The following is an 18,569-nucleotide window of genomic DNA, read 5'->3' as shown; positions in this document are numbered from 1 at the left end:
ACCCATAATTACTTCACTTTTGAAGGCCAGACCTACAAACAAATCAGGGGAACGGCCATGGGAACCAGGATGGCTCTGTCCTATGCCAACCTCTTCATGGGCCGCATGGAGGAGGCTTTCCTGAAGACCCAACAGCTGCTTCCCCTGGCCTGGTATAGGTTTATAGATGACATCTTTGTGGTCTGGACTCATGGTGAAGAAACACTCCTTAATTTCCTCCATAACCTCAACTCCTTTTCGAATCTGGATTTCACCTGGTCCTTCTCCAAAACCCAAGCCACCTTCTTGGATGTTGACCTTCATCTTGTTGAAGCTCACATCCACACCTCTGTCCATATCAAACCCACAAACAAACAACAGTACCTTCACTTTGATAGCTGCCATCCTTTCCACATCAAACGCTCCCTTCCCTACAGCCTAGGTATTTGTGGCAAACGTATCTGCTCCAGTGACGAATCCCTCAACAATTACACCAATAACCTGACCAGTGCTTTCCTCTCCCGCAACTATCCTGCAGACCTTGTCCACAAACAGATTTCCCGAGCAATACATTCCTCCCCATCCAACAACAATGTTCCTACCCCCAAACCACACAGAAGCATCCCCCTTGTCACTCAATATTATCCTGGCTTCGAAAACATCAACAAATTACTCCGCCAGGTATATGACTTTCTCAAGTCAACCCCTGAAATGAGATCATCCCTTGACAAAATTCTCCCCACACCACCCAGAGTTGCCTTTCGTCGCCCCCCTAACCTCCGTAACATCCTTGTTAAACCCTACAATATTCCCAGACTACCTTCTCTACCCAGCGGTTCCTACCCCTGTAACCGACCCCGCTGCAAAACCTGCCCCATGCATCCCCCCACAACCACCTACTCCAGCCCTGCTACTGGTAAAACATACACAATTCAATGCAGGGCTACGTGTGAAACTACACATGTCATTTATCAACTGACATGCCTGCACTGCACAGCCTTTTACATCGGCATGACAACAACTAAATTGGCTGAGCGCATGAACGGACACAGACGAACTGTCCGCCTAGGAGATGCCCAATACCCAGTAGCGGAGCATGCCCTCCAGCATAACCTAGGAACCTGCTACACCGTATGTGCCATTTGGCTTCTCCCACCCAACACCAGTCCCTCTGAACTGCGGAGATGGGAACTTGCACTCCAACACATCCTTTCATCCCGCCATCCCCCTGGACTGAACCTACATTAAACAACCTCACCCCCATTCACTCTTCAGTCTTCTCCTCTTTCCCTTTCCTCTTTAGCCATTCACGCATCTTTTCATCCTACATAGTTGTGTTTATCTTTATACTATATACATCTTTACTTCTGTATGCATCCTCTTTGGTTTGAAGCTGGCACAGTACTTACAGTAGAATATCTTTGGCTTCCCTCTGACAACCATGCCTCCATCCTTGCTACCCTCCCATTTTCTTTTCCCTGTTGCTTCATAACCTGGGTTGTGAGTAACTGAATCTCCTTTCCCTTCTTCCCTTTCTTTCCCCCCTCTCCACCCCGATGAAGGAACATTTGTTCCGAAAGCTAGGAATGTAAATTTTCAGTTCTGTTTTATGTGTATCTATCGGCTGTACTGAGCTGAGGTAAGTACTGGCCAGCCCCTCTATCTCTTTGTTAGTATTTGTTTCACATCTTTATATGAGATTGTCCATTAATCATTTCTAATTATCCTTCACTGTACAAAAAGCCACTCCATCAATATTAGCCAAAATTCTTACAAAAAAAAGGTGAAATCTGACAGCCGAAGCACATGTCAGTACCGGCTGCATTCACATGGCAGAGAAAATTGTTTGCAGAACTGGAAAACAGGCAAACAGAAGCGGATTTCCAGAATAGATTTTGAAGTGTTTACGTGACCACTCAGGAGTGGTATTGAGTGATCGATTTATGAAATCAGGTTTTGGGAGCCCCATGTAAATGCGATGAACATCTGCTATCATCGCCTGGCGTGATCGCGTGACAAGAGCTATGATTGGCTTACAAAAGCGCATGGCAATCCCGATTTCAGTGCTTCGGAAACTAATGTTCTGTGTTTGGTGAAAATTGACTAAATACTTCCGTAATATGAAAATATGCAACGTACAGGTTGCTGGTAATCAAAGATATATCCAAAACACTTCCCCCCCCACTTGTGTATATTTCCTAAAGTTGCGGGAGGTTCTACACCAGTGTATAAAACCTTAACCATTCAAAGGATTGATAAGTTTTACAATCTTGAAGGAAAGTATACTGTCACTTATCATGGAAAAACCGTATTTTCACCCAGGAGAAAGTTTATGTTTTAACTGGGAAATGTGGAAAAAACACAATTTTTTTTTCCTTGTCTGCATATACAACCTGTAAGAAGTTCTTATGTTAAATCAGTAAATGGATCAAAGCTCTCTGTCTGGATACTCTGTGACTGTAATTGCAGTGAAACATAGCAGGATACAGAAAATCCTGAAATAGTAAATGTCTTTTTCCAAAACTGTTTCACAGAGGAAGTGTATTGCCTCTTTTAAATTATCGCATGAATGACAGAATGGCTAATATCGAAATAAGTAATCATGGGATAGAAAAACAGCTGAATTCCTTCAACAGAGGGAAGGTCACAAGACCTGATGGAATAAATAAAATACCTAGGAGTACGCATATGAAGTGATTTGAAGTGTATACATAGAGTATGTTAAAGTACTTGCCCCAGTCTAGCAGCAGTGTATCATAGGTCTTTGGAGTAGGGAAGTGTTCCTAATGATTGGAAAAAAACACAGATCATCATTGTCAAACATATGCCCAAAACTGTAGACTTATATCTTTGATGATGGTCAGTTGTAGAATCATGGGTTATGATATTTCTTAGACTCTTTTTTAGACTTAGTTCCTTTTGTTCCTTCTGGAAGACAGGGCCGTGACAAAATTCCTCCACCTGGTATGATTTCTAGCAAGTCTGTTCACTTTACTCCAGGTTTTCCCATCCTCTGCAGCTTCTCTCTCGGTGTGCTTTTCCAGGTCTCTTTGGGATGACCACGTTTTCTAACTCCTTGAGGGTTCCAATCCAACGCCACCCTTTCAACAGCTCCATCTTGTTTCCTCAGTGTACGCCCAGTCCAGATCCATCTCCCTCCAAAGATTTTCATTTGTCTATATATCTGGCATCTCATATTTAAAATATTCTGGAGACAGCAGTTGATAAAAATTTGGAGCTGGTTTTTGATATGGTTAGTCACCTTCAAAGTTTCGCAACCATATAACAGAACAGCCTTCACATGGCTATTGAAAAACCGGAGTTTGGTCTTCTTTGAGGTGTTCCTATTTCTCCAATAAGGGTACAGTTGTACAAACCCACCATTTGCTTTGTGGATGCGACTGCAAATGTGCTTCTCAGTGCCTCCTGTAGCCGTGACTATACCTCTGAGATAGAGGAAAGACTGGACCTGTTTTACGTCCGGTCGATTAATGGTCGGTCTATTCATGATGGTCAAATTTATCCACATTTCCTTGGTTTTGCAAACATGATGTGAAATGATCCCCCCATGAACCATGGACTTTGCTGTTGGTGGGGAGGCTTGCGTGCCTCAGCGATACAGATGGCCGTACCGTAGGTGCAACCACAACAGAGGGGTATCTGTTGAGAGGCCGGACAAACGTGTGGTTCCTAAAGAGGGGCAGCAGCCTTTTCAGTAGTTGCAGGGGCAACAGTCTGGATGATTGACTGATCTGGCCTTGTAACACTAACCAAAACGGTAGAATTTTGCACAGAGCATAACTTAATCATAGCTAACACTTGGTTCAAGAATCATAAAAGAAGGTTGTATACATGTAAGAATCCTGGAGATACTGACAGGTTTCAGATAGATTATATAATGGTAAGACAGAGATTGAGGAACCAGCTTTTAAATTGTAAGACATTTCCAGGGGCAGATGTGGACTCTGACCACAATCTATTGGTTATGAACTGTAGATTAAAACTGAAGAAACTGCGAAAAGGTGGGAATTTAAGGAGATGGGACCTGGATAAACTGACTAAACCAGAGGTTGTACAGAGTTTCAGGGAGAGCATAAGGGAAAAATTGACAGGAATGGGGGAAAGAAATACAGTAGAAGAAGAATGGGTAGCTCTAAGGGATGAAGTAGTGAAGGCAGCAGAGGATCAAGTAAGTAAAAATACGAGGGCTAGTAGAAATCCTTGGATAACAAGAGAAATATTGAATTTAATTGATGAAAGGAGAAAATATGAAAATGCAATAAATGAAGCAGGCAAAAAGGAATATAAACATCTCAAAAATGAGATCGACAGGAAGTGCAAAATGGCTAAGCAGGGATGGCTAGAGGATAAATGTAAGGATATAGAGCTTATCTCACTAGGGGTAAGATAGATACTGCCTACAGGAAAATTGAAGAGACCTTTGGAGAAAAGAGAACCACTTGTATGAAAATCAAGAGCTCAGATGGAAACCCAGTTCTAAGCAAAGAAGGGAAAGCGGAAAGGTGGAATGAGTATATAGAGGGTCTATACAAGGGTGATGTACTAGAGGACAATATTATGGAAATGGAAGAGGATGTAGATGAAGATGAAATGGGAGATACGATACTGTGTGAAGAGTTTGACAGAGCACTGAAAGACCTGGTCGAAACAAGGCCCCGGGAGTAGCAACATTCCATTAGAACTACTGATGGCCTTGGGAGAGCCAGTCATGACAAAACTCTACCATCTGGTGAGCAAAATGTATGAGGCAGGTGAAGTACCCTCAGACTTCAAGAAGAATATAACAATTCCAATCCCAAAGAAAGCATGTGTTGACAGATGTGAAAATTACCGAACTATTAATAAGTCACAGCTGCAAAATACTAACGCGTGTGTGTGGGCGTGTGCGTGGGCGTGGGTGTGCGCGTGCGGGCGTGCGTGCATGTCAGTCAACACTTGGGGGCTGTGAGTGGCAGTTTAGCCTCAACATAAACAAATATAATGTATTACAAATACATAGGCAAAAAGAGCTTCTATTGTATGATTACACCATTGCATTGCTTCCACAAAATACATAGGAGTATCCATATTGAGTGATCTGAAATGCAACAACTGCATAAAATAAATCATTACCAAGGCAGACTGTGAATATAGAGAGAGATGATTCGAGTTCACATAGAGATTTACCAGCAATCGTTCTTCCTACGAACTGTTGGTGTTTTTATTTTAATTATTATCTTTTTTTTGCATATAGTCACCAACTGGTGACTTTTGCAAACATCATAGCATTTTTATATAATTTTTGTACAAACAGTAGGAATTTGCAATTCACATGTACGAGAAGCCACTTACGGGTGATGCCCTTGGCAATATATGATACTGTACTTCATAATGCAAACATACTGTTGTTACATAGTATAGGTATTTGAATTTACAGCATGTTGTTACAAAAATAAAATATATTACAATTGCCTCAGAGTAGTACATCGTATAGATAGGAGAGTTAGGCCTGCATTTAAGAATAGCTACTTTTCAATGTCAGTATTCATTCAGTGAGTACAAACATTTGAGAGTTAAGAATAATTTTAAGTCCCTTTTGAATACTTTACCTCTTTGGCATCTTATAGCACTTGGCAGTTTGTTAAACCCTATCTGGCCATTAATCCAAGGACTATGATCTGTTGTCTTTAGTTTAGTTCTGTTTCTGAAAAAGCAATCTTTTTATCTTGTGTTATGGGTATGCATATCAGAGCACTTAGTTTCATTATTTTTATGGGCCACAAAGAATGTTATTAATTTGTACAGATACAAGGAATATACTGTTAGATATTTGTTGTATAAAGGTTTCCCTACATGAATCTCTGTATCCTAGTTGATGCATGGTCCTGATTGCTCTTTTCTGCAGTGTTAGGATTCTGTTCACATTCCTATCAGTAGCAAGTCCCCTTACCTCTATTCCATAATTAATCTATGCAAATATTGTCCCGTAATAAGCTTATTTTAATGTTTGTTCCGAGACTAATTTTGATAGTTAGCTAATTAAGTGCAGTGAACTGCTGATTTTATTGCATACAAAATTTATATGGTCTATCCATCTAAGATTTTCGTCTAGGTATATCCCCAAAAATTTACATTTGTCAGTGTCTACTTTTTTTGATGCCATGTATATTGTCAATACAGCTTTGTTACCAAGTTTAAATGTTAATAGCTGGGATTTGCTAATATTGACTTTTAGACCTTGATCATGGAAGTAAGTAGTTATTTGACTTAATCCATCAGTTGCAGCTAATGTCAAGTCATTAGTTTGTTTGCAAAAGAACAGAAGTGAGGTATCATCTGCGTAACTTACTAATTGGAGTACAGAGGTGCCTGTAAATCATTAATGTAGACAAGGAAAAGGAAAGGGCCCAATATGGACCCCTGAGATACACCTTGTTTTACTGTTTCATCGCTGGATTGGAAATGTTTGATCTGATCATTAATTTCATAACTCAGCTTTGTACACTGCTTACGATTGGTTAGATAAGTGATCAGTAGTTGTATGGATGTAGCATTTATATTGTAAGTTTCCAGTTTGCTTTTTAGTAGCTCATGGTTCACTGAGTCAAATGCTTTAGTAAGGTCTAGAAATAGCCCTGCTGTCTGCATTCCCTCATCCAGGGCATCATATACCTTGTGGAGAAATTCAGTAGCTGCCGTAATGGTACTGTGATGCTTTCTTAAGCCATGCTGTGTTTCTGCTAGTAAATTATTCTTTGTGAAATAACCAATAAGTTGTGTCGACAAAACAATTTCAAATATTTTACCAAAAATTGGTGTTAGTGAAGTTTGATAGCTCTTCTTTCGATCCTTTTTTATGCACCGGTTCAACTGTACTTTCCTTCAATAAATTTGGAAATGTGTGCTCCCTGATACTACCGTTGATCATATGGGTAATTATTCCAACTAATTCCTTATTGCATTTTTTAATTATAATACTACTCAGTCCATCGTAGCCAGATGATGTTGGTTGGTTGGTTTGGGGAAGGAGACCAGACAGCGTGGTCACCGGTCTCATCGGAGTAGGGAAGGATGGGGAAGGAAGTCGGCCGTGCCCTTTCAGAGGAACCATCCCGGCATTTGCCTGGAGTGATTTAGGGAAATCACGGAAAACCTAAATCAGGATGGCCGGCCAGATGAGGTCTTATTCTTTAAGTTATTTATTATTTTTGCTATTTCCTCCACACTCACTTCCTTTAAATTCAAAAGCAGTCTCCAGCCTAGGGTAAGGCTTAACCATTCAAGTCAGACCTGTGTTATTAACTGGATTCACAGCTGAAGATATAAAATATTCATTAAATATATTGCAGATTTTATCTGGATCATTAATATGGTTTTCTTCATATTGGATTCTGTCAATTTGAGCATCTAACTTACAGGTGGCTTTGCAATATCTATCTATTATATTCCATGAAGTCTTCCCTATATTTGTTGACTGAGCTATTTCCTTATCTAGGATCTGTTTTCTTAAATTTGACAGCTGTTCCTAAAATTGTTTTTTAGCTTGATTTTACTTATCCGTAAATATTTGCAATTTAGTTGGCTTATGAAGCACACTTAGATCCTCGATATTTTGCCTTAGTTTAATCATGTAAGCTGGAAGAGTCAGTCTGTTGTTTTTTACATTTTGGTTGTGAGTTACTACTTTCTTGATTTCTTTCACTGGGCAGCAAAAAATTAAGATATTGTAAAATAATATCATAAAATTTGGCCCATTTGTATTTGGACCCTTTTTGCTGAAAAACTAGTTGCCATTCCTCAGATGCTAGTTTACTTTTAATAGCATTAATGTTTTTCTCTTTAAGCATTCTTTTATGTTCTACGACCTGAGTCCTTTCTTGGATGCTTGTGTGTTCATAATCTACAAATTGACATTTGTGGTCTGAGTAGTGGAAGTCCACATTCCAGCATCTAATACTATCTTTTACTTCTTTACTTAGTATTATGTAGTCTGTTCTACTAGAAGTAAACTGAGTTACTCTTGTATCTGAGTTTACTGCATTCATAAGATTATAGGAGTTAAGGGTATCTGTTAGTATGCTGTTATGGTTATTGCAAGATGTTGCCTCTATATTCAAGTCACCAAGTATTGTTACCTCGTTTGGGTTACAGTGTGCCACTATTCTATGATTTTGGTGGACGATAAATCCCAATAATTTTCTGTTTCACTGTGCCCTTTCCGCAACCTTTGATATGCAGTTCAACGCCTGTCACTTCAGTCAAGCCTTCATTATTATACAGATCTAGATAGTTTAATTTATTTAATTTGAGCTGCTCTCTAACAAATACTGCAACACCTCCACCTTTATGATGCTGTCTACAGTAGCTATTTCCTAGTAAATAGCCATCTAGTTTAAAGTAAATAATTTCCTCAGATTTCAGTCTATGCTTGGTTAACACAACTACATGAGGTGAATGATCATTTACAAAAGTCTGCAAAACATTGAGCTTATTTCCAAGATATTGTATATTTAAGTGCATGAGCCTGTTCTGGATTGTTGATATTGGGCCAAATCCGGTTGGAGTAGGCCCTTTCAACTAGTTTCCTTGTGTGTTGGGATTTAGAGCAATAGCCCGTCTGTTTTCACAGCTGTTTTTACGAATTATTATGCCAACAGCTGTGTATGTCTTATGCAAGTCTCTTTTTATCAGATAGATTTAAATGTTGACCATGCATTGTGAAATTAGTGTTTTCGTAGCTGTTGACGCCAAGAAGTCTTAAGTTTTTAAACTTGGAGCAGAAATGTTGTAATTTTTCATTTGTTCGTTGGATTTCACTATTTACACAAGACCAGCCCGCCAGATCAAACCTCAGAGGTAAATTCACTACTATCACATTTGTAGTTGATAGCAACTGCAAGATGATCAAATTTCTTATAAATGCACTGGCCTTGTTGCAGTAAACATTTTGATCTCGCTATGAGAACAACACAGTCACTTTTAGTGGAACTGGCACATTCTTTTTGTATATTGCTGGTTACATTTCTGAATTTTACTCCAGTCTTAACAATAGCTGACACATTCACGTTCTCCTTAGCAGAGTTTGATACAAAGTTTGAAACATTGCGGCCATGGCTGTCTCCAAATATTTTTAGTTTGAATCCATGATGTATTCATTTTTTTGTGGCTGAAGAATTGCTCTTTGGAGATTTTGTGTTTGTTTTTGTGATTTTTAACACTGCAGAGCTGTCTTCAGCATTGTCAGACACAAGCTTTTTTTTTTGGGGGGGGGGGGGGGATGAATATTTATAGAACATTGGTGCTCATCTGCTATTCTTACACTACTTTTACCTGAATTGTCATGTCCTATTTTTTCAGCTGCTGCGCATTTCTTAGGTTCACGTGATATAACAGTTACAGTACATTTGTTTTCATTCACTTTTAGATTATTGCTGCTCCCCAGGATTTTGCATTTGTGTTCTAAAGCAGCACACTTTATTTGTAGCGCTTCAATATCACCTTGCAACATTTCAATTATTGAATCCTTGGCTCTGATAATGTTCATATACTACTTTTCACATGTTTCTGTAACACGCACATCACATGGCTACTAGTAGTCCACAATTATTAATGTTATGTTTATTTTGCAACAGTTTTTGTGAAACCACCATTTACAATATTTGCAGTAGATACTTTTCCTGACTTTTTTTGTTACATAAATTGCAATTATCACCACTTTTCACTTCACTTTTATTGGAACTATTTACACCCACTAGACTGACTGGTGCCATCTTTCAACAGTTTTCTACTGCTTCACTTGTGTAAACTGGACAGTCTGCACAGATTACTTTTTTTCTTAATTGTATTTTTGTTTACAAATTGTATCACCTTCCAAACTTTCCATACTGATAAAGGCCATAGAAGCATGGTATTTTCTCAGTGAACTTCAGACGTAAAGATTCTGGTAGCTGGAGTCAAAAGTTTTTGTTAATCATGCATTTTGCATTCTTAAAGAGAGTTATTGGAACAAGAAAGGAGTAAGAAAGACTGCTACATGACGTACCCTCTGCCACAAACGCCAAGGTAGTTTGCGGAGTGTAGATCCAGATGAAAGATGATTTCACATCTTTTCCATTGGGCTACATTGTTTCTGAAGTGAAGTGGTAAACTCAAATTACATCCACAGTAACAAACTGACACACAAAATCTGTTGGATTCCTCTTAATATGTTAAAACCTTTACTGCAAGATTTGCTTCCCCATTTTCTTATGGTTTGCATTCAACAAACATAGTGCCTATTTTGCACAGAGATTTCTCATAGTTGATTCTTAACGGTAAATCACCATATTCTTTCTTCTGGCATATTTAGGGCATAAGCTCTGTACACTTTTAATCAGTGTCATTCAGTACCATATTGTGCAAATTGTGGATGTTGTTAGTTGTGACTGCAGTTTTTACATCATCTTCCACATAAGATATCTTCAATAGAAGTATGGGCACATTTGAATACAGTCATCCATTTTTTTAATTACTTAAAAAAAGGAGCAGAATCCATATAAATGCTTACCAACTTTGTTATGAACTTCCATTGGTGATAGATCATTTGACACAAACAGCTTTTTAACTTCACAAACACCAGTTATACAATTTTAATAAATCATACAGATTATAATTACTTTAAAAAGGCATAAAAACAAAATCCTTCCACAAATGAAATTAACGTTTGACTTATGTTAATGTTACACAGTACCTTAGCAAAAACAAAATTTCATTGAAATCAGCATCTTGAGTACCAAGCCTACAGTTATACTTTGGGGCCAATGGAAAACAACTGTATGGCTGCACAGATCGTCACTGAACCCTCACCAGGTTTCACTCTTTGGATGTAAACTCAGCCAGAAGTTGAGAAGTGTGTGATAAAACTCATTCGACCAAATGTCTTTCTTTCATTGCTTCATGATCCATTTTTTATGACTCTGGCTCCATGTTTTCCTTGTTACAGGCATTCGCATCACTGATGAGTGATTTTGGAATTCCAGCTCGTCCTGCAATTTCCTGCTTTCGGAACTCCCTTCATCATGTTTTGCCACTAAAAAGATTCGTGAATGTGACATTCAGATCTCCAGTGACTTTTGCAGCTGCTCTGTCCTCTTTTTTTTTCGTCACAATCTTTTTCAATGACAATCCGTCATGCTCACTCAACACACATTTTTATCTGTGTTGTAACTTAGTGGGTGAAGTTTTTCCATTTTCCCTGTATGTGGTGTAAATCTTCGATACAGTGATTCTTGAAACATCAAACACTTCAGTCACGTTGGTTGTGGAAGCACCCACCATACAAGCACCAGCAATTTGCCCACATTTGAATTCTCTTAGCTCTGACATAATGTACACTCACAACTACACAGAACACTGTTCTGACCACAACCGACACTTGCAACATATTGACAACATTGAACAGGTGCCATTTGAGGTCAAATACAACTTGTAGCCTTAACCACCATCTGCATTTATGTTCAAGTGTGCATTTCTTGTGATGTTTCCATATTTTTGTCCAACCCCTGTATCAGAGGCTAGTAATTACAGAGGTATTTTAAATTATTGACTAAAATTGTATTGCAATATTTTAGTCTAAAAAGGCAGGGACTGGTTTTGGGAAAGGACATATGCTGTATTCAAATTGAAAAAAGAAGAGAATTAGACTAGGAAACACATTTATCATTTATAGACTTCGAAAAAGCTTTTGACAGTGTTCAGTGAGATTTTACGCAGGACTTTTTTTTTTTTTAAAAGTGGAGTACCCATATCACCTCATAAACCGATATAATCTCATAGGAGATAGTAACAGTATTAGAGAAAGAAAGCTGCTACTCACCATATAGCGGAGATGCTGAGTTGCGTTAAGCACAACAAAAAGATTCACACAATTATAGCATTCGGCCATTAACGTCTTTGTCAGCAAAACACACACACACACACACACACACACACACACACACACACACACACACACACGCACGACTCTGCAGTCCCAGACAACTGAAAACACACTGTGAGCAACATCAGTGCATGATGGGAATGGCAATTGGGTGGAGGTAAGGAGGAGGCTGGGGCGGGGTGGGGGAGGAATAGTATGGTGGGGGTGGAAGACAGTGAAGTGCTGCAGCTTAGACAGAGGGCAGGGGAGAGGTGGGGAAGGGAGGGAGGAAGTAGCAGAAAATGAGAGAAATAAAAGGACTGGGTGTGGTGGTGAAATGATCACTGTGTAGTGCTGGAACGTGAACAGGGAGGGGGCTGGATGGGCGAGGACAGTGACTAACGAAGGTTGAGGCCAGGAGAGTTATGGGAATGTAAGATGTATTGCAGGGAAAGTTCCCACCTGTGCAGTTCAGAAAAGCTAGTGTTGTTGGGAAGGATCCATATGGCACAGGCTGTGAAGCAGTCATTGAAATGAAGGATATCATGTTTGGCAGAGTGTTCAGCAACAGGGCGGTCCACTTGTTTCTTGGCCACAGTTTGTCGGTGGCCATTCATGTGGACAGAGAGCTTGTTGGTTGTCATGCCTACACAAAATGCAACACAGTGGTTGCAGCTTAGCTTTTAAATCACATGACTGGTTTCACAGGTAGCCCAGCCTTTGATGGAATCTGGGTGATGTTAGTGACTGGACTGGAGTAAGTGGTGATAGGAGGATGTATGGGACAGGTCTTGCATCTGGGTCTATTACAGGGGTATGAGCCATGAGGTAAGGGATTGGGAGCAGAGGTTGTGTAAGGATGGACGAGTATATTGTGTAGGTTCGGTGGATGGCGGAATACCGCTGTTGGAGGAGTGGGAAGGATAGTGGGCAGGACACTTCTCATCTCAGGGCATGATAAGAGGTAATCAAAACCCTGGCAGAGAATGTAATTCAGTTTGCTCCAGTCCTGGGTGGTACTAAGTTACGAGGGGAATGCTCGTTTGTGGCTGGACTGTGGGACTTTGGGAGATCCAGATAACTAGGCTGTATGGAAGGGACGTCTTGGTATGGAATGGGTGGCATCTGTCGAAGTGGAGGTCAGTAGGTTTTATATGGATGGAGGTACTGATGTAGCCATCTGTGAGGTGGAGGCCAACATCTAGGAAGGTGGCTTGTTTTTTTTTAGTACGACCAGGTGAAGCAAATGGGGAAGTTGTTGAGGTTCTGGAGGAATGTGGATAAGATGGTGGGGGACTGGAAAGATAAGGCATGGCAGATTTGTTTTTGTACAAGATTGGGAGGATAATTGCGGCCAGTGAAGGCTTCAGTGAGACCCTTGGTATGTTCCGAGAGGGACTGCTCGTCACTGCAGATTTGATGACCACGGATGGCTAGGCTGTATGGAAGGGACTTCTTGGTATGGAATTTGTGGCAGCTGTCGAAGTGGAAGTTAGTAGGTTTGATATGGATGGAGGTACTGATGTAGCCATCTCTGAGGTGGAGGTCAACATCTAGGAAGGTGGCTTGTTTTGTTGAGTAGGACCAGCTGAAGCAAATGGGGGAGAAGTTGTTGAGGTTCTGGAGGAATGTGGATAGAGTGTCCTCACCTTCGATCCACAAAGCAAATGTGTCAAAATGAATCTGAACCACGTGAGGGGTTTAGGATTCTGGGTGTTTAGGAAGGATTCCTTTAGATAGCCCATGAAGAGGTTGGCGTAGGATGGTGCCATGCAGGTGCCCATAGCCGTACCCCGGATTTGTTTGTAGGTAATGTCTCGTAGGAGATAAATAAGATAACTGTGTTGCTAGGGTCATTGGCAAAGGTGTCAGTTGTGTTTTAAGTTTAATAGAATATGACTGTGAAGAACCTTACACAAAATTTTTAGAAAGGACCAAACTCTGTAGAATCTAATAGAAGAACTAAACATCCAGGAATCTTTCGTTTATTCACTACCATAATTTTCAGAGCAAATAAGTAATTATCTTATAATGAAATATTTAAAACCATTAAGATATCACATTTTGACTGTGAAAGATATAGACTTGTTTGTGGGCTGAACAGATTTGCAAGTAAATGCAAAGTACCTACATAAATCATAAAAGTGAGCTTTATAAGGGATGTAAATTGCCATCTAGCTGCTCCTACTGAGGGCTTAAATTTTTATGGATGTCTATGGCTCCTGCAGAAGTAGTGTTCACTTATACTTTATGCTTACCAAAAAAATTAATAAGTTCATCAGATCTTGGAACAATGATGTATGTCAACTAAACTGCCAAGGATTGTCTCAGAATTAAAAGTTTAGCAGAATTAATTGAATTTATCGTACTTCCAACACATAACAGCACATTGTGAGAGACATGTGTTCTGGATGGCTGTTAATTAATGCCCAATGTTCAATTCTCTATCACACTCCCACTTCACAACAAGTAATTAAAGCCTGAACTTATCTAATTTCAAATCTCAGCACTGTCTGCCTAAATTCAAAGTCCCCCAACCTTGAATGATTCAAAGTCCAGCTACTGTTGAAAATTTTTCAAGTGCTACACACTAGCAGAATGTGCCCAAGTCCAACAGTGTTTCAGTTCCATTGTTCATCTATGAAAATTTTTAACTTACATGAACTGCCTGCTAACAGAGAACTGCTCTTGGCCATATCAGGTAAACGATTTCCCCCAAAGGGCCCTTACATTGGCTATTTCTAGTTGCAGCAACTGTTTTTCCAAGTCATCAAAACCACATTTCGTGTCATCATTAAAAATTTTTTTTTTTTTTTTTTCAGTTTACACATGAGTAGTACATGTCAGAGGATGCATCTTCCCAGCACACATCTCAGTATGTTTTTATAAATTTTTCTGTAATTATCTCCTCTTCAACAGCTGTAAAACATGAAACTTTTTTAGTAGAAAAAATATTCAGTCCAAGACAGCTTGCTTAAAATTTGTATAAAGTTATTTACTTTCTTGCATGCTAAGATAGGGTAAATCACCAGCTGTTGTGTGTTGAGTGTTATTGGGAGCGGATGCTATTTGTTTAGGTGAGCTCAACTGTGACTACGGTTCTTGATATGGCTCAACACAGACCTTTAGAGTTAGATTGAATTGCTTCGTGGGTTGTGGTACCTTGTCTTAATATCTACTTTCTCATACTGTGATGGGTTCCTGACATGATTCTCTCTCTCTCTCTCTCTCTCTCTCTCTCTCTCTCTCTCTCTTTCTCTTTCTCTCTCTCTATCTCTCTCTATCTGAGAGAGTAATGAGGTCAGGCTTGTTGAAACATCTTTCACTGCAAGTTTCAGAATTAACATTGGTAATGAGTTAGTTAGGTTATTATATGAGTCTAGTAAGCAGCTGAATTCATGTTGTTACAGAGGATGGGAAGGCTTATTTGATACAGAACACAAATGTTGCCTTTACTGGTACAACTTGGAAATCTTTGGTCATTCATCCTGTTACATTATCACAAAAGAAAGAGTGATATCTGTGCTATATTTTCCAATGGTTTCCATGTGATATAGTTTAGAATACACTTAGGGAAGAGCTTTCACTTTCTGCAGAGTGTGTGTTGCGTATCTGACATGTGAAAAATTAAAACTTTATGCTGGCTGTGTTTTTGAAACTAGATCCCTACCTTTCATGGGATTAATTACTTCATAATGCCTCGTGGACTAACTCAAAACCTCAGCTTGCCTTGGACTCTTCCCATTTGCTTCCAAATATTGCAATGGCATATCCAAAGCCTCATGGTTATTTCTGAGAAAATATCTTTCCACTAAGCAGAGTTTGGAAGGAAAGAGGCAGAGCCCATGCTCTGAGTTGGTCGATAGTGTTTTAGTGAGTGTGATGTTAATTGTAGCATGCTTCTGAGAGAGAGTTGTGGATCTGTGTTCAGATACCAGTCTAACCCACAGTTTTATCATCATAATTTAATCTGTAAAGTATAGTTTTTGATTTACCGAAATTAATCCTTTAGGCTGGCCTTTGTAGTAATTATATTGACTTTATCTTTTCATTTTTCAGGTTACTACAGGGTTCGAGCTCTATATAACATTTGAACCATTGGTTACAAAGCTCAGTGCAATTAATGCAGTCAATAAACTTCTGCGTTGGATTAAGAAAGAAGAGGAACGTCTGTTTATATTAAATGCACCAACCTTTTAATTAAGTATTTGCGTATTACTTATGAAGCTGTGAGTTTGAATGCTGCTACCTTAAAAATAGACTGTTTCTAAAGCCAGTTATGTTACCCCGTCCAAAAAATTGAATTATTCCTACAATTCTGGCCTTTCCTTCAGCTTTACAGCAATAACAGAATTGTAAAGATTTTGTTGGTATTGATGTCTTTGGATCATGTGTCATCTCTTCTCTGTTAAATTATACGAGACATTCAAGAACGCAAAACAGACCAAACGTAACAAGCTAAATAGTCCACTTGAAAACAGTATAAACTGTATTAATATAGGTAAATTAGACATTCTCTTTTGAATGAGGTGATGATTGTTGGTGCCTTTTTGGAAATAGCATAGTTTCATCAAAAGTTACACAAGAAATGCTAAATACAAAGCGAATTGATTTGCAGAAAAAACGATTATCTCCAGTTCACAAAATCCAGAATTCTTGCATAATGCAGTAGCAAACATAGTCAGGTGTTTCTGCTTTTTGAATGAGAAAGAAAGAAGAGAGAAAGATGTTTGAATCTCCTTTATAATATCGTTCATTCAGGGATACTGTGACATATATTGCTTATTTGTGTACGTATATGATTGATCATAATCGTAATTCAGTCTGTTTTGTTATATATGCTGTGGAATGCTGTAATGAGGAGAATACTTATGTACATGATGAAAAACTGTTCTCTTTTTTGTAAGAGTTGTTATAAATTACAGTATCTGAGTGGTGGAGAACTTTTAAGTGTGTATGATCACTTCCTTTTGCAACTTCTCAGATACTGTTATAGACCTTGGCTACTATGTAGCCTCAGTGTATATTGTTCATTGTAATAAAACATTCCAGTACAAAATATGTGTGCATTCACAACAAGAGCAACAATAACAACAGCAACAATAATAATACTAATATAGGGGACCACTCATCGTAAAATGTGTGGTTTACATAAGGGGTAGGCACGTGTGGCTAGAAATACATAGAGAAATTTTAGGAATGTCTCTAATTACCGAATTCTCCATGGCATTTCAACTTTTTTACTTAACTTACTTTATCTACTTTTGTTAGCATGTATTTTGCTGCTTTTTTCTTTTGAAAAAGATCTTCAACTTTTTATCAATGAAGATTCCTAGAATAGCTTGTAAGTTATTGCCAGGTCATCCATAAAAGTTAGACAGCATACTTAAATCTTTGTTGATTTTCTTCATAAAAATTGTACTATTTTTGTGGCTATGAAGTTATGAATTACAGACATTTGTCATACTTTCATAACATAGTTAAACAGTGAAGGTTATCTGTCATGCCATGTAACAGACCTTTCTGATTTTCTGGATTATGTTCAGTTGGCATACTTCTCTTACTGTACCTGCTGTTACTATGGGAGTGACAAATTTTCAGTTCTTTGCACTGATTCTGAAGAACATCTCATAAGTCAAATAAGGTAAACAAAAATGTCTAAATGCTGCATAACTAAAAATAAATAAATACTATGTTACTAGTGTCGGAAGCTCCATATGACTGTTCACATATGATGCTATTATCTATAGGGAAAATGCAACACCAGAGTTTGGTAGCAGAATAAGGGAAGACTTGCAGAGAATCAATAATTGATGCATTGATTGGCAGTTGTGAATCACTCTAAGAAATAAATCTAAAATTTCATTGGCTACTTTCAAGTGAGCAGTAGTTTCCTTCTCGATAAAAAGCTCATCTTGAAAATGCTGTCTGTTTTCCCACCAGCTGAACCCTTGAGTGAAGAACTGCTACTCAACACTGAGAGAAACATAACAAGAAATAACAGTATACTATTGCTGCAACCACTTCTGCACTCGTGTGGATTATTGATACTGTCAGTTGCACAATACTGTTTCTTTGATGACAATCCATTATCCAAGACTTTTATTGAATGGGAAAAATTTTCTCTCCAGAATTTCACTGTAGGAACAGTATTTATTAGTGTTTTATGAATTCTGTTTGCTGATTTTGTTTTAACACCAAATTCTGTGAGAGTTGTCCATTGCTTCTCTAGAGTGAGAACCACCATCTGAAATTAATAAATGGTGACTTTGAATAAGAAGGTTTTAGGTTAGGACAGACTGTGATTCTTGTAAACATCACTTGCTTCAGAGGTACACTGCACCGTTATGTTGATTTATTTAAGAAAGTAGCTTAATGTAAGTGTTGATTTTTGTATGTATGTGTGTTAATTAAAGCATTTACAGCTTGTGGGTACTTGCAGTACACAGGTATCACCCAGCAAAACAAATAGATTACTTGGCAATGGTGGAGCACTGTTGTGCTTACACTTGACAAGCCAGGAGGGGAAATGATAACAGTGCACACTCTGGTACTCTCAAAAGTGGAGTGTTCTTAAATGCTACACACCACTTAGTGAAGTGCCCATTTAGAACAAGAACATAAACCTTGGCTGTTGACAATAATTAACTGACAGTATTTGTAAAACTGCCTTTCCTGGTGATGTCACTATTTT

At 38.7% G+C, this 18,569-nt stretch overlaps 1 protein-coding gene across 1 annotated transcript in view; it reads left to right on the top strand.

The window, feature by feature from the left end:
• Positions 1-16,936, top strand: part of LOC126484315 (vacuolar fusion protein MON1 homolog A) — a 110,018-nt gene extending 93,082 nt beyond the window's left edge. The window contains exon 8 of the mRNA XM_050107752.1: positions 15,935-16,936. Coding sequence (XP_049963709.1) covers positions 15,935-16,075 — 141 coding nt within the window. The 3' untranslated portion in view covers positions 16,076-16,936. The remainder of the gene's footprint in view (positions 1-15,934) is intronic.
• Positions 16,937-18,569: the final 1,633 nt, after the last annotated feature.

Source organism: Schistocerca serialis, chromosome 6 (genome assembly GCF_023864345.2).
Source record: "Schistocerca serialis cubense isolate TAMUIC-IGC-003099 chromosome 6, iqSchSeri2.2, whole genome shotgun sequence".
NCBI classification, from domain to species: Eukaryota; Metazoa; Arthropoda; class Insecta; order Orthoptera; family Acrididae; genus Schistocerca; species Schistocerca serialis.
This window is presented reverse-complemented; position numbering and strand designations above follow the sequence as displayed.